Genomic DNA, 14054 nt, shown 5'->3' with positions numbered 1-14054 from the left:
GGCGGGCGACACGTGGGCTTTTGTCTGTAGAGCGCGGAGCATCAGAAGGACCGCCGGGTGAATTTATCAATAACAAGAGGACGATGAGGCGAAAAGGATGGGTTGAACGACAAAGATGTGCCGATTGTTATGCTGGCTTATGATGCGGGGCCTTGCCTCGTTTAAGCCTCGTTCGTCATTGTCAGCAGAATAATAATGATAACTAATAGAATATTAAGAGTAGCCAAGCAACGCCTGTCCATCGCTCGGGAGGTAATAATTGCCTCGACATACCCGATTCCCCTCACGAGGCTGCCGCATATCAAAGTCGCCACTCACCACTCGCTTATTCTCAGCCTCGGCTTTCACGAGTAAAAGCTTTACAGCTCATCAATGACCATGCTTCAACTCATCCAAATGTGCCCCCATACTTCTCCAGAACCACCGGCTGCCATGTGGCTGTAAGGAGTCTCCATATGCGAACATCTTCAGAATGGGAACCACCTGCTCCCAACTCAGGAGACCCATCATTCTCGCTTGTCTTGCAAAAAGAGTATTGAACAGCATGGTCGACGCGTCTTCATCTTCCCCTTCAATGTGAGCTACATCCTCGGCGAAGCCGCTATCAATTCTCTGCAGATGAGACCCTTCCACCCCAGAAAGCAGTGCTCTTGATCTAGGACTCCCTCGTCTCCTGCCAGCACTCCCTGGAAGAACGCTCTGCCACTCCGCTATCGCGCCCACGAATAGACACCATAAATGTGCGTTCGCGTGAATGAGCAGCTCCTGAGGACTGCCTACTCGAAACGCGGCGGTAAGAGCGTCGAACAGAAGAGTCTCACGCGATGCTGCGGGATCGTAGAAATTCTGGCCATTGATCCACATGTCAAAGAGACCCAGCACTCGCATGAGGTAGAGTGCTGCCATTGCGACTGCGGCTTCCGTCAACCGGCTGCATTCGGACTGTGGCATTACATCTGAGATTTCCGCAACACTCGTGGTGGTGGACACGGAGAGAACACTGCTTAAGCTGATCGAAGTCCCCTTGACCTTGTCAAAATAGAAATTCGTGAAGAATCCCTCGTCAATATACGCATGGGATGCCACCCAGAAGAAGATGGCTGTGGTATTGATGCTGGGACCCTCGGCCTGAGCGATCAACTTTGCCAACGCGATGGCCTGTCGTCGACGGATGAGGAGGCTCCGAAGAGGTTCCATCGACACCACCATGTCCAGAGGCGTGGCTGCAGTTGCACCGTCTGTGGCTTCTGGAATGGTTTCTTTCCCCGCGAGCAGGAAGATATATGGGTCGACTCCATCCCACATGGCCTTGTATACCTTTGGCCCAAACGTCTCGTACTCAAAGATAGGTTTCCTACGATGAGCCGAACTCAAGTGGATGTCGACAAACATTGCCAGCATGAAGAAATGCGGAGTTACAGCCTCCGGACTCTCGTCCATTAATTTCCTCAGCATTTGTCCATGCACCAGGGCAGCGTCAAGATTTCTTGCCGAAGCCTCGGCGTAGAAGTGCCAAAAGACTTGTTGAAGAAGAGTCATCTGGGCGAGTGGGCCCCGGTGCATGGGATCACTCCGAAGGATGCTCTGTCTGAGCATTTTCGAGCTAGTATTTCGCAGTTCCAGGCTGTATTTCATGTATCCCGTCTCTTTAATACCACAAGTCACCATCATGGCCAGGTATGTGCTGAGACAAGCGAGCGCCGTGCACTGATCATGCAGTCCTTGGACGATGTGTTTCCACGACTGAACGGCCGCCGGTGTGGAGATCCATCCCATGGGCGATTTGGTGACATCTGAACGTGTCGAAGGGAAGCGGCTGGCCTCGCGGAAGTAGGGAGAATAGTATAGCGTCGGCAGCTGAATGTCTCGGATGAATGATATGACCTCGTTCACGCGCGGAGTGATGGAGAAGGAGAAACAAGAGAAAGGATCCGAGTTGCCGTGACGAATGAGTGTAAGGGGACTAGGAAGGTCGGACGGAGCTGGTTCATCACCATCCTCAAAAGGAGCACGTGTATTCGACTCGGCTTGTGCTTCATTGCCAGCAATGGGACGAGGTTGTTGGGAGATCGACCTTGAGTAGTGCCATAGTCAGCATCCTCGTAAAAGCCTCCTCTTGTGAAGAACATCTCACCTTGTTCCAGGCAGCTGGATGGAGGCTTGCAACTGTTGGTTATCACGGGTCCTCTTCCATTTGCGATAGCTTCGTTGGACGTGGCCAAAGACTCTTTTGCGATGTGGCAAAGCATTCCTGCTCTTCTGATCATGGTTGACCCACAGGAAATCACCCGTGTAGGCAGGAGCTTGTTGTTGTTGTTGTTGCACTGGAGAGTTGCTCGCAACCATATTAGACTCTTCAACAGCGCAGGGGAGTGGACAACGGGTGAGGGTTGGTCGAGGGAACCCAGGGACGTACTTCATAAAGACTTCTTTTGCTTCAACGTCACCCTGATCACTATACACACCAACTCCTCCCGCGGCACAGAGCCGTCCCGGACACCACAATAGGTCTCTCCACGATGGTCAACCCACCAATGCATAATACAACATGACTTTCCTTGGTGCTAAGCACCCCAATCTGCAAGGCCCAACTCTAGCCAAGGGCTTGCTGACCCAATGTGGAAGTAGGCCATGGAACCCATAGTGAGAGGAAGAGACTAATGCCCATCATGTAAGCAAGAGGGAAGGAGACGAGGTCCCCAATTCATCAGAGGCAAGCAGCCGTCAGGCCAAAGTCCGTCGATCCTTCGTATATGCCACTTGCAAAGAGCAGCAAATACAAATCGGGAGGTCGAGTATCCACCAGTCGGATGGTGGTACCCAGCGATGCAGCTGATTCGACCTTGTCAAGGTGGTCAATATCATAGCCCCAAGCGAGCATTGACTGTGAAAGGAATGTGTCCAATAGGACTTACCGTTGGTGCCCTTTTGATATGTGACTTAGTCATGATGCATTGGCAGCTTCTTGTGAGGCACGGCCAACGTCCCACGAGGTACCCATGGTCAGGTTGCAATGCGCCATCTTGGGTATGGGCAGAGAATGTTGACCAGGAATGTCGAGACAAGGAAATCACGACAAACATGAAGACTGAACAGAGCAAGGAGAAAGTATTATGATTGGTTGGTGATACAGATGATTACCGCTTGCCCCGTGCAAGCCCCATGTGAATGCCCATCAACGCAACGCAATGCTTGAACACGACCAGAATGCCACCTACTTCGGCCCTATTACCATTTCTACCGCACGAAGAGAAGACAGTTGCTTGCAACAAAATCAGATTTCCACCGGCTGAAGTTCAACTTTGGAGCAGGAGTTTGGAAGGGATCCGTAGGGGTAACCATTGACCTGGAAGAGCTGAGGGACACCATGCCACCAGTCGCAAGCTGCGAGAACGAGTTAGTTGACTCCAGAAGCAAACGCCATAGACAGCGAAAGAGAGGACTCACCCAACCAGCCACCGGTGCTGGCATTGAATTGAAGCCCAGACGAGTTGAAGAAGAATCCAGCATAAAGGCTAGTGATGCTGGAGATACTGATTCCGACCTGGTTCCACTCTAAAAGACAGCTGTTAGCATTGGACAAGGGTTTAGTGTGAAAGGAGCACATACGTTGGTAGGGGCCATAGCCGATCGACAGGGGCCAAGGACCACCCAGATTGCCAGAGTAGGTAAAGAGCTGCTGGGAATCATTCAGGTAGCCTTGCCATGCCCACGATCTGTTGGACGAGAGTGCCGCATCGCCGAGTCCTGCACCCGTGTGGTACGAGTAGAGGTACAAGTCGGTCTTGTTAGACCCAGAGTCTTTGTGAGCACCATTGACCACCTTGGTTCGAAGAAGGTATCTGGCAGGTGGATCGATTGTTTGTCTCATCTGGAGAGGCGATGCCGATGTGAACTGGAAGACGGACAGGATGGTGATGGTGAGAAGGTTGAAGAGCTGCATGGTGCTGAAGGTTTGACGGAGCTGCCCGGAGTATGGCGTGACTGGGACAAGGTGATGCTGATTTCTTAAGAGAGTAATGGGATACTTTTGGTAGACAGTAGAACGAATGAATGCACTTGTTGCTAAGTGAAGTATTGGCAAAAGTGAATATGGGTGATGGAAGTTGTATGTATGGGAGAGAAGTTGGTTTGACGGAGGGAGAAGGGCGAGTGAAGAATTTAAGGCGGGAGGATTTTCGATGGGAGGCTCCTACCTCTTCTTCGTATGAAATGGAATGGTACCTGACTAGTTTACGACGTGGTAGTAGCTTTTCTCACTTCTCCAGAAGGAAGTCGATCATGTGGAAGGTTCTTCCCGCGGCATTTCTTTTCTTTCTACTAGGTACGCAGCTGGGGGCATGTAACAAGTAACGCGGAAGTCACGGCCTCATACGACAGATGGGACGGTGAGAGCGGATGAGCCCATTGGAATGTGGAGACGATGATGCCGATGAGGATGATCAGAGTCAAGCAAGCGAGCCAGAGTTTCCGTCTTTTGTCGTTTTCCGTGTCTTCGAGGCCCTTGGCGTGTCGATGGAGAACAAGGTGACATGCGAGGACATGCGAGATCCAGAACACAGCCACCAACCAGACTCAATCAGACCATGCAAAGTGGAGGACTTCCCCGTTTCTGTGCGAACCCGCATTTCTTCGGATGTCGGCTTCGTAGAATCAGTGACGAGTCGGGTGCTGAGACTTAAGACATGCTTAACCGCTGATGCTGTTTAGCTGCAGACTAATGTCGTACATGTGATTGTCACTTGTCACTCTTTCCATCCACTGCGGAGAGGGAAATACGTTGGATCTAATACCCATATAGAAGGCATACAGGTGCGAAGGTACTGATCCGAAGGGCAACTTTGTAGGTGCTATGGAGGTCAAGCTACATCATGATCGACAATTCGCCGAATTACCACCCGATGATCAAGGGTCAGTCGGTGGGCTGATGTACATTCTCCGTACGTGTGTAGGACGCGAGAAAGCTCCCCTGCTTATGTACCCCCATTCAGGACCGATCATTCGCGTCAAAAATGTGCCCCCAGAATGCTCTAAAATGGTGCTTGTTCCCTTCTGTAGAAATCTCTTCAACTTCCTTGGGTGTCAATTCAAAGGTAAAGACTCGCAGCATGTCGCTCATCCGCTGTTCCTTGGAGCTCGTGGTGATGGGCAAAACATTCTGGTCCACGCACCATCTCAACAGTATTTCACCCGGGTTCACAGCATATTTCTTCGCCAATGACTCCAACAAGCCATCAACTGGGCCTCCCTTCTCCCTGGTGACGGGGGTAAGGGGACCATAGGCAGCAACCCGAATATCTTTGTTCTTATGGTAGGCAAGCAGGTCTCCGTGCTGTAGGTACGGATGGAATTCAATCTGGTTGATAGCCGGTCGGACTTTGCATGTCTGAAGAATAGCATCCAGGTGAGGCTTTAGGAAGTTGCTGACACCGATACTTTTGGCCTTGCCTGAAGCTGCGACCTCTTCCATTTGTGCCCATTTTTGCTGGAGCAGCTTGTCATCCCCTTTGGCGAAAAACGGAGCATGGATGAGGTACAGGTCAACGTAATCAAGTCCCATTTTCTTCAGGCTTCGATCAATGGCACTTGGGATGTCGTCGATATGGGTGATAACTTTGGTGGTGATAAAGAGCTGGTCGCGGGGAATCTTGCTCTCTTTGACCGCCTCACCCAGTTCCACTTCCGTGTTGTACACTTCTGCCCCATCGATGTGTCTATATCCCACCTTGATGGCGGTTTTCGTGGCATCAATGGTTGCTTGATCCTTGGGCGCGTCCGCACTGGTCTTGTACCTGCAAACCCAAGTCGTGGTCAGCTATCACTGATGCGCGAGACTTGCGGCGATGTGATGCGTGAGAGCCTTCGGCGTGAACCAGATGATTCAACAGGTAGTAGTGATGTAGTCTCAATTCGCCGCCTCAGACTTACCATGCCGTGCCCAATCCGTATCCGATCTGAACAACATCCTACAGTCAGCGGCACTGTGCTAGCCAGAGAGAGGCGAATCTCACTTACAAATGGTATCTTATTGCCATCGGGCAGTTCCATATCAGGAATCTTGATGTCTAGTTTCGCCATTGTGGGGGGAAATGATGTGAATGTTCTATGATTCACTCGTGGTAACAGAAAACGGCTTGTTTGATGATGACCCGACCGATAAACACAGGATATGGCAGTAGCAAGTGATGGGAGGCGAATCATGTATACACGAAAAAGATCGAACGTCCACGGACCGCTTGATAAAAGAATCGTCCTTTGGGTACAAAGAGGAGCAGGCCAAAGCCCGCGCAGTTCGTAGAGGTGGGGTAGAAGATACCCGAAGCTCGCAACTCCGAATCAATAAACCGTCGAATGGCACCGAGTCTGACCTCCTTACTCCATGACGTGCTCAACTCGCTAAGGCCACAGTGCCGGCTGGTGCCCGTATGCCTCGAAGTTTGTCAGCATGTCTGCTAACACGAGCGGTACTTGTATCTCGACTGAACGGGAAGGTGAGTCGGGAACACCAACCCAATACAATAGGCCATGCATCACTTACCAGCCAATGCAAGGGCTTCCAAGAACTTTCATCGCCATCTGATGCAGTGGCACCGACGAGGCTTCGTCGACCCCCCAACCACCACCTGAATTGTACAGCTCTTATATTGGATGGTTCCTCTCAAGCCAATATCGTCCTTTCCGGTGGTGTTGGACTTCCGCGATGATGGACGTGGCTCGGTATCGGCGCATGGCGAGACAATTTTGATCTCATGAAACATAATGGGAAACCCAGGTCGCCTCAACAGCAACCTCTCCCCTGCCCGCTCTTAACGGCATCGTTCATGGTCAGGTTGACTGTCTTGGGAGCTTTGCCTTCATCTCGCCCAGTCCCCGTCCCATACCCTTTAACTCCGCTTCTCCTGTCGTTGAGGTCGTATTTGCCGGCTTCGATATTCTGATATATTCTTTCTGCCACCTCGAGGAACGCTTTCTCGACTCCCTCTCCGCTCTTAGCACTTGTCTCAACATATTTGACCACGTTTTCTCGTCGACACCAGTCCTCTGCCTCTTCTCGGCTCACGGCTCGCTTGGTGCCTCCCTGCGCATCAGTGCTCTGTTCCGCCAGGTCCAGTTTGTTGCCCACCAAAATGACGACGATACCCTCCTCGGCGATCTGACGAAGGTCATTGAGCCATTGGGTGACCGACTCAAAGCTGCTTCTTCGCGTGATGTCAAACACTAACAACGCCCCAGATGCACCTCGGAAATAGCTTCTTGTTATGCTTTTGTATGTCTCCTGACCCGCGGTGTCCCAAAGTGAAAGCTTCATCTTCTTCTGCTGTTGGGGATTGGCATGGCCGAGTCTTCCATTTGGAGCGCCGATATCTAAGGATGCATTCGCAGGAGGACCAACAGGGACTATTCGACTCCCAAATTCGACGCCAATGGTGACATCATGTGAGGCGGAGAATCTTCCTTCGCATAACCGGATGGTCAGGCTCGATTTGCCAGTTCCTTGCCCACTGTTAGGGGGGTTCGTCACCAAGGGACTGAAGGAGCTGCTCACCAGAATCCCCTATACAGACCAATTTGGCTATGTAGTTCCAGGGGAGCGCAGGGACCGGTGTTGGGGTGGGCATGGGAAAGGACAGGAGTGCGTCTGCTAACTTAATAGAGGGTGGATCTCGATATCGTTTGATCTGACAGTAGATTCGGTCAACCCTATGCGCAGGTGAAAGGATCAACTTAGAAACAATAACGTTGGGGGAGTGGAATGGACAGAGTCTGGTGACAAAAAGATGGATGCTGAGCGGCGAACGACTTGGGGCCCGATGACGATGACCACGCTTGTAGGAAGCTTGTGAGGAGAGCGCGTGCCCATTATTTGCAACGTGTATTACACCAGTAGTAACCAGCTGCCTGGAAGCCTGTGCACTTTGGGAGCTCCACAGCCTGGAACTTGCCCCAAGCACCCACGGCTACCCACTGAATCTAGGCTAAGCTAGGCTGGGCATACACAACTACTCCATCGAGTTTCCTGCGTGCCTCGTCTTTGTTCCCCGTTTTCGACTGACCTGCTGAAGGTTGGACTCATATCTCCAAACCACCAACTCACCACCACGTCTCCTTGTGCAACCGCACATCCAACTGATATCTACCACATATTCTAGCTCCCCATTCAACTCACCTGGGCCACATCTGTCAATCAAAGAGGATTTGCTTTGGTACCATCAGTTATTCGTGCTTATCAACCAAGTATACTCACCGACTGATACACCGCGTGGTGACTGCCTGCGGGCAGCATGTTCTCCGAGTGTGAGCCAGAATCCCACCACTCCTGCCTTGAATGCAAGTACTGATGTTTCCCAAGACGCCTCCAGATTTCTCGCACAGTCTCAATCCCGTCTTAGTTTCGCGCCGACACCTGCAGACGACCGTCGGTCTGGCGAGGGTCGGGCAACAAGAAGACCGAACCAGACGTGGAGATCAACGACTACTTCCAGAACGCTGAATCCCCGCGTCCCAAATCCTTACCAGCCGACATCCTCCCAGCTGTCCGCCTTTCCGTTCGCTTCTCGCCTCAATCCACAGCAGGCACCTTTGTTCTATAGCGCTACCGACGAATTCCGAGAAGAAAATGATGAGGAGGAGCACGAACGAGAGATAGCCGATTATTATGCTCTCCAGAGATCAAGACGACAATTAGGGGCCAGTGATCTGCATGCTTCCTCCGACGTCGATGCTGGGAGTGGCTCCAGTCTCAATGGCGCCAGTAGTCACGGGGAAGATCCTCGTGATCGAGGCACGGGCAGGCCTGGAGGTATCAGGAGCTCATGGCATGGTGGCGCGCCAAATCCACGCCGGAAAAGAACGGATTTGACTGATCTTGCAGAGTCAGGGGAATCACAACCCGAGAGTCCGGTGTCAGAAAGGAACACGATGGTTGACGTGGGATTAGAAGACACTTTGAGGAGCGAGTATGATGACGATCCACCCGAAGATTTAATAGAGAATCCCCCTTCAGTTCAACAATTGCGCAAACAAAAGCCGAAAGCAGAAGACGAGTACGACTCGGCGGAATCCGACCAAGGTGATGTGCAGGGACGACTGCTGGGACATTCGCGGAATCACTCTGGAGGGACTGAGTCTGTTCCAGATGGCATTCAGACTCCACAACTTCAACAACCCAGGCATGATGCTTTCTGGGGTCAGCTTTATTTGCTTTCGGTTGCGGCTATGTGTGCAACCTGGTTCCTTATCTTGCTTCATACACAATCACCGAGCAAAAAACGCCCACTCGGTGATACCGTCTACACGACTTTGCATGGATCCTTTTACCTGTTGGCGACATATACCCTTGTAGCGACCTTCGTTTCTTTGTTTTGGCTTGCAGCCCTTCGGTCATATGTTCGATATCTGGTTTACGGCATCTTGGTCGCCGTTCCGGTTATCCTCTATTCATTTTCTCTCTACCCATTGATATCCAGCTTTCAGGGATCATGGCATGGCTCAAGTATCCAGGACACTGTCATGAGATGGAGCTCGTTGGTTCCTGCAATCCTGGCCACCCTGTGGGTGCTCGCGGTCTTGAGGGGTCGGTTGGTGATGCAAAAGGCCATTTCCATTCTGGAGTTTTCGACTCGAATCCTCGCGGCAAACCCGACGTTAGTGCTCGTCGGATTTGCCGTCCTGGGGTTCATCGTCAGCTTCACATGGATTTGGTTGTCGATGTTTGCAAGAGTGTTTCTCGGGGGCCACCCGTCTACTCGATCAACGATCAGCAAGTTTGTGATTGACACATCGACATGGTGGCTGGGAGTGTACTTTATTCTTGTGTACCTCTGGACAATCACCATTGCGTTTGGCATGCAGCGGACGATTACATCGGCCACGGTATCGCAGTGGTACTTCCATCGATTGGCAGTCCCAGCTCCCACACCTCAAGCCATTGTGAAGGCTGCATTGCAACATTCAGCGACGACACTCTTCGGCACCATAGCGCTATTCACGGGCTTGAGTCTTCTGGTCCGACTACCATTGATCGTCCTGCCTCGGCGGTTGACAATGCTCATTGGGGTGGCAATGTACTCATTCATCCCAAGTCCGATCGCCGTTTTGATCAATCCACTCACCCTTACCTACGCTGCCATTCATTCCCAGCCGCTGGCTGTGAGCGCCAGAGGACTTTCGCAGATGCATTTCCTCGCCCCTAACGATGCTACGACAGCCTTGCACCCAGGTACATTCAGTCGCCGCCGGAGAAACGACGGTTGGTCTAATGATTCCACCCCCCTTCTTCCGTATCGACTGGCCAAGCTCCTCCTCCATGCGACAAGGTTTATCATGTGTTTGGCGCTGGGCTTTGGTGGATGGGTCACTACAGCACGCACTCTCAGGCTGGATGGAGCTGGGGTTCGCGGAAGCCTCTACGCTTATATTGTCGGGCTCATTGCCGGGGCCATAGGTTGGGGAATCCTGGGTGCAATGGAAGGAGTCCTAGCATGTATCGTCGATGCAGTGGTGGTGTGCTGGGGAAGTGAAGTCGGCAGCACCGGGACCGGAGAGGTGCGGTATTGTAGAGAGGCGGGAAATCTGTTCCGCGATGATGGAGACACGAATGGTGGCCGCATCAATCTGGTTTGAAATGGGGACTGACCACAGCTGAATATCGGCATGAGTAAAGACAGAAACAAAGTAGACAAAACCGTGGGCTGATTACTTTGGAAACACAATGAGACTCCAGCGAATGCACATTCTTTTCACGTGTCAATCATAGTGCAGGTGGATGCCCGGCTCCCCCCCTTTTTTCCCTTTTCGCCAGATTTGTGCCAAGGTGGCTTTCGACACGTTGGCTGAAGTCGCCCCGGCTTTGCGCATCTGGCATCTTGCAGACTCGATGTTCCAACCCTCCTGAAGTTGAATTAATTTTCTCTTTTTAAGGCCATCTGGTCTAAGGGCAAGCCTTTCTCCTTCTCTTTTACACTTTCAGCCTTCTTCCCTTTGATGGTGATTCTTTCGTTCTCTTCCTAATCATTTCTGCTTCTTTCACGACACGCGTTTCCAGGGCCACTTTTCAACCCGCCCGGCCGTCCACCTACTTTTCTCTAGATTCACCGTTACACTGCTTTCTGGAACTTGAGACACCTCTCCTCTCTACAACGAGCCCTGTCCATCTTTCCTTCTTGTTCATACCCATTCCACGATCATGGCCGCTACAAATGGCGGTCGGGCGACCGGCGCAGGTCAAGACGAGGCTGAACTCCGTCGCAGGAATGTTGCCAGCTATGAAAAGGCCAATGGACAACATGTTTACAAGCTCGAGGCTGAGGACACAAAGAAACTGCAAAAGGTTGGGCTTCCATTTGACGGATGATATACAGAACCTACCTCTGACGTTGTCTCCAGCCGCAGACGAGTATTCTACAATTCCTCGACGAGTGGGAATTTTTGATAGCTCCCATCATTTTTACAGCATTTGCCTTGTTCACGAGGCTCTGGCGGATAGGACTCTCTCCCATTGTCACCTGGGACGAGGCCCAGTAAGTAGGACTTATCTCGTACCTGCGCTCGTTACTAACACCTCCAGCTTTGGCAAATTCGGATCACACTACCTGAAGCGGGAATTCTACTTCGATGTCCACCCTCCCCTCGGAAAGATGTTGGTGGGCTTGTCCGGATACCTGGCCGGCTACAATGGATCATTCGAGTTCAAATCCGGTGAAACATACCCGGAGGAAGTGAATTACACCTTCATGCGCATCTTCAACGCCATGTTCGGCGTCGTAACCGTCCCCCTCGCATACTACACAGCACGCGAACTGAACTTCAAACGAAGTGGTGTGTGGCTTGTCACTCTGATGGTCCTCTGCGAAAACTCCTACGCCACCATCTCTCGGTTCATTCTACTCGACTCGATGTTGCTCTGCTTCACCTTCACCACAATTTTGTGCTGGGCAAGATTCCACCGACTTCAGCACAAGAGTTTCTCCGTGGAATGGTTTATCTGGCTTTTCCTGACCGGTTTGAGCATTGGGTGTGTCTGCAGCGTGAAATGGGTGGGTCTTTTCGCCACGGCGCTTGTTGGACTGTACACCGTGGAAGATCTGTGGAACAAGTTTGGCGATCTGAAGATGCCCAAGGTGGAGCTTGCAACCCATCTAGTTGCTCGCGTCGTGGGCTTGATCATCATTCCCATCATAGTCTACATGTTCTCCTTCTGGGTTCACTTCTTGATCCTAGAGAACTCGGGACCGGGTGATGCGCAGATGTCTTCCCTCTTCCAAGCCAATCTCCGCGGAACCGAAGTTGGAAGGGACTCGCCGCTTGAACTTGCCCTTGGATCCAAAGTCACTCTCAAGAATATGGGCTACGGCGGTGGTTTACTACATTCCCACGTTCAAACATATCCGGAAGGGAGCGGCCAGCAGCAAGTCACCTGCTATCACCACAAGGATGCCAACAACGACTGGTTTTTCTATCCCAATCGCAGCCAGCCTGAATATGATCCGGAAGGGCCTTTGAGCTTCATTGCCGACAAACAGGTCGTCCGCCTCATCCATGCTCAAACTGGCCGAAATCTTCATTCGCATGCCGTTGCAGCTCCTATCACAAAGGCCGACTGGGAGGTTTCCTGTTATGGCAATGTCACTGTCGGCGACGAAAAGGACCATTGGCAAATTGAGGTTGTCAGTGACGCCGCGTCCTCCGATAGATCTCGCATCCGGACCTTGACCACGGCGTTCAGGCTGAAGCACGTCGAACTAGGATGCTACCTTCGTGCTGGAACTGTCAATCTTCCTCAATGGGGTTTCAAGCAGATTGAAACAACCTGCGTAAAGAAGCCAAGTCCAAGGGATGTTTACACACACTGGAACGTCGAATCTCACGTTAATGAAAGACGTAAGTCCGAACTCGCCGTGTTTCTGCTCTTTTTCTTCACTGACATGCTATAGTTCCCCCTGGAAACGCGGCAAATTACCGGTCACCGTTCTTCAAGGATTTCATTCATCTCAACGTGGCGATGATGACGTCGAATAATGCCCTCGTTCCTGATCCCGATAAGCAAGACGACCTTGCGTCCAAGTTCTGGCAGTGGCCCATTCTGCACGTGGGACTTCGCATGTGCTCGTGGGAGGATCACATCACCAAATACTTCTTGCTCGGCAACCCGATCGTCTACTGGGGCTCAACGGCTTCGTTGGGCGTGGTGGGCCTTATCGTCGCGTGGTATTTGATTCGTTGGCAGCGGGGCTACAACGAACTCAGCCAGGCCGACATTGACCAAATCCATTACTCAGGCATCTATCCAGTAATCGGATGGTTCTTCCACTATTTCCCTTTTGTGATCATGGGACGAGTCACCTACGTCCACCACTACTACCCGGCTCTCTACTTTGCAATCCTGGCGGCTGGGTTCAGCCTGGACTGGACCACACGACGTCTCAACAGCAAGGTGCGGTGGGGCATCTATTTCGTCTTGTACGCCGTTGTTATTGGACTGTTCGTTTTATTCAGCCCAGTTGTGTTTGGTATGCAGGGAAGCAATCGACAATACGCGTATCTCAGATGGTTTGATCGATGGAGGATTTCGGACGCCAAAATGTGGGACGACGCTTGATCCTGTATCGGGTATCGGGAACCCCTCACATATTCTCTTGAAAGCTACTCCAATCACTTAATGTGCCTTTTGAGACGACACATGCGATGGTGTACAAGGACACATGGAACGCGGGTTATGTGGATGTGGCGTCATGACTGGGTAAAAGCAACATTCAGGAACACCCTTTTTGTAAAACCAAGATCCAAATGACTCATTTCTTCACTGTCGGTAGTGGACCAAGATTTTAGGGAGTGGAAGGAAGTTTGGGGTTCACATTTTTGATCATGTGTAACCATGACTTGACCACAACCGGCAAGGTAGTACAGGTGAGTTGTGTGATGAATAGTTATAGAATATGATGTAGTTTCTCTCTTCAAGCGAGGCTATTAAAGACCTTTTAGCCTGGGTTTCTGGCAATAGAATGGTACCTCATACGTCGTACACCACAGCTTGTGCCACTAAAGTCCAGATCTGA

General features: G+C 51.5%; 6 protein-coding genes across 6 annotated transcripts; 2 read left to right on the top strand and 4 right to left on the bottom strand.

The window, feature by feature from the left end:
• Positions 1-369: 369 nt before the first annotated feature.
• Positions 370-2346, bottom strand: AYO20_02606 (hypothetical protein; the record flags this gene model as incomplete). Its single annotated transcript, XM_022640910.1, has 2 exons — positions 370-2074; positions 2135-2346. 2 exons carry the CDS (start codon positions 2344-2346, stop codon positions 370-372), a joined length of 1917 nt encoding a protein of 638 aa, XP_022503166.1.
• A 928-nt stretch (positions 2347-3274) lies between these two features.
• AYO20_02605 (hypothetical protein) lies at positions 3275-3943 on the bottom strand (the record flags this gene model as incomplete). Its single annotated transcript, XM_022640909.1, has 3 exons — positions 3275-3384; positions 3448-3555; positions 3610-3943. 3 exons carry the CDS (start codon positions 3941-3943, stop codon positions 3275-3277), a joined length of 552 nt encoding a protein of 183 aa, XP_022503165.1.
• A 1044-nt stretch (positions 3944-4987) lies between these two features.
• Positions 4988-6078, bottom strand: AYO20_02604 (hypothetical protein; the record flags this gene model as incomplete). The annotated part of the gene is made up of 3 exons (XM_022640908.1): positions 4988-5792; positions 5929-5954; positions 6016-6078. 3 exons carry the CDS (start codon positions 6076-6078, stop codon positions 4988-4990), a joined length of 894 nt encoding a protein of 297 aa, XP_022503164.1.
• A 700-nt stretch (positions 6079-6778) lies between these two features.
• AYO20_02603 (hypothetical protein) lies at positions 6779-7619 on the bottom strand (the record flags this gene model as incomplete). The annotated part of the gene is made up of 2 exons (XM_022640907.1): positions 6779-7494; positions 7547-7619. The coding sequence occupies 2 exons, from the start codon at positions 7617-7619 to the stop codon at positions 6779-6781; spliced, it is 789 nt and encodes a 262-aa protein (XP_022503163.1).
• Positions 7620-8282: 663 nt separating this feature from the next.
• On the top strand, positions 8283-10623 carry AYO20_02602 (hypothetical protein; the record flags this gene model as incomplete). Its single annotated transcript, XM_022640906.1, has 2 exons — positions 8283-8295; positions 8351-10623. 2 exons carry the CDS (start codon positions 8283-8285, stop codon positions 10621-10623), a joined length of 2286 nt encoding a protein of 761 aa, XP_022503162.1.
• A 562-nt stretch (positions 10624-11185) lies between these two features.
• Positions 11186-13597, top strand: AYO20_02601 (hypothetical protein; the record flags this gene model as incomplete). Its single annotated transcript, XM_022640905.1, has 4 exons — positions 11186-11329; positions 11386-11519; positions 11567-12879; positions 12933-13597. 4 exons carry the CDS (start codon positions 11186-11188, stop codon positions 13595-13597), a joined length of 2256 nt encoding a protein of 751 aa, XP_022503161.1.
• Positions 13598-14054: the final 457 nt, after the last annotated feature.

The sequence above is a fragment of the Fonsecaea nubica genome (assembly GCF_001646965.1).
Source record: "Fonsecaea nubica strain CBS 269.64 chromosome Unknown Scaff11, whole genome shotgun sequence".
Taxonomy (NCBI): Eukaryota; Fungi; Ascomycota; class Eurotiomycetes; order Chaetothyriales; family Herpotrichiellaceae; genus Fonsecaea; species Fonsecaea nubica.
Note: the sequence above shows the minus strand (reverse complement) of the source record. Positions and strands in the feature narration are given on the sequence as shown.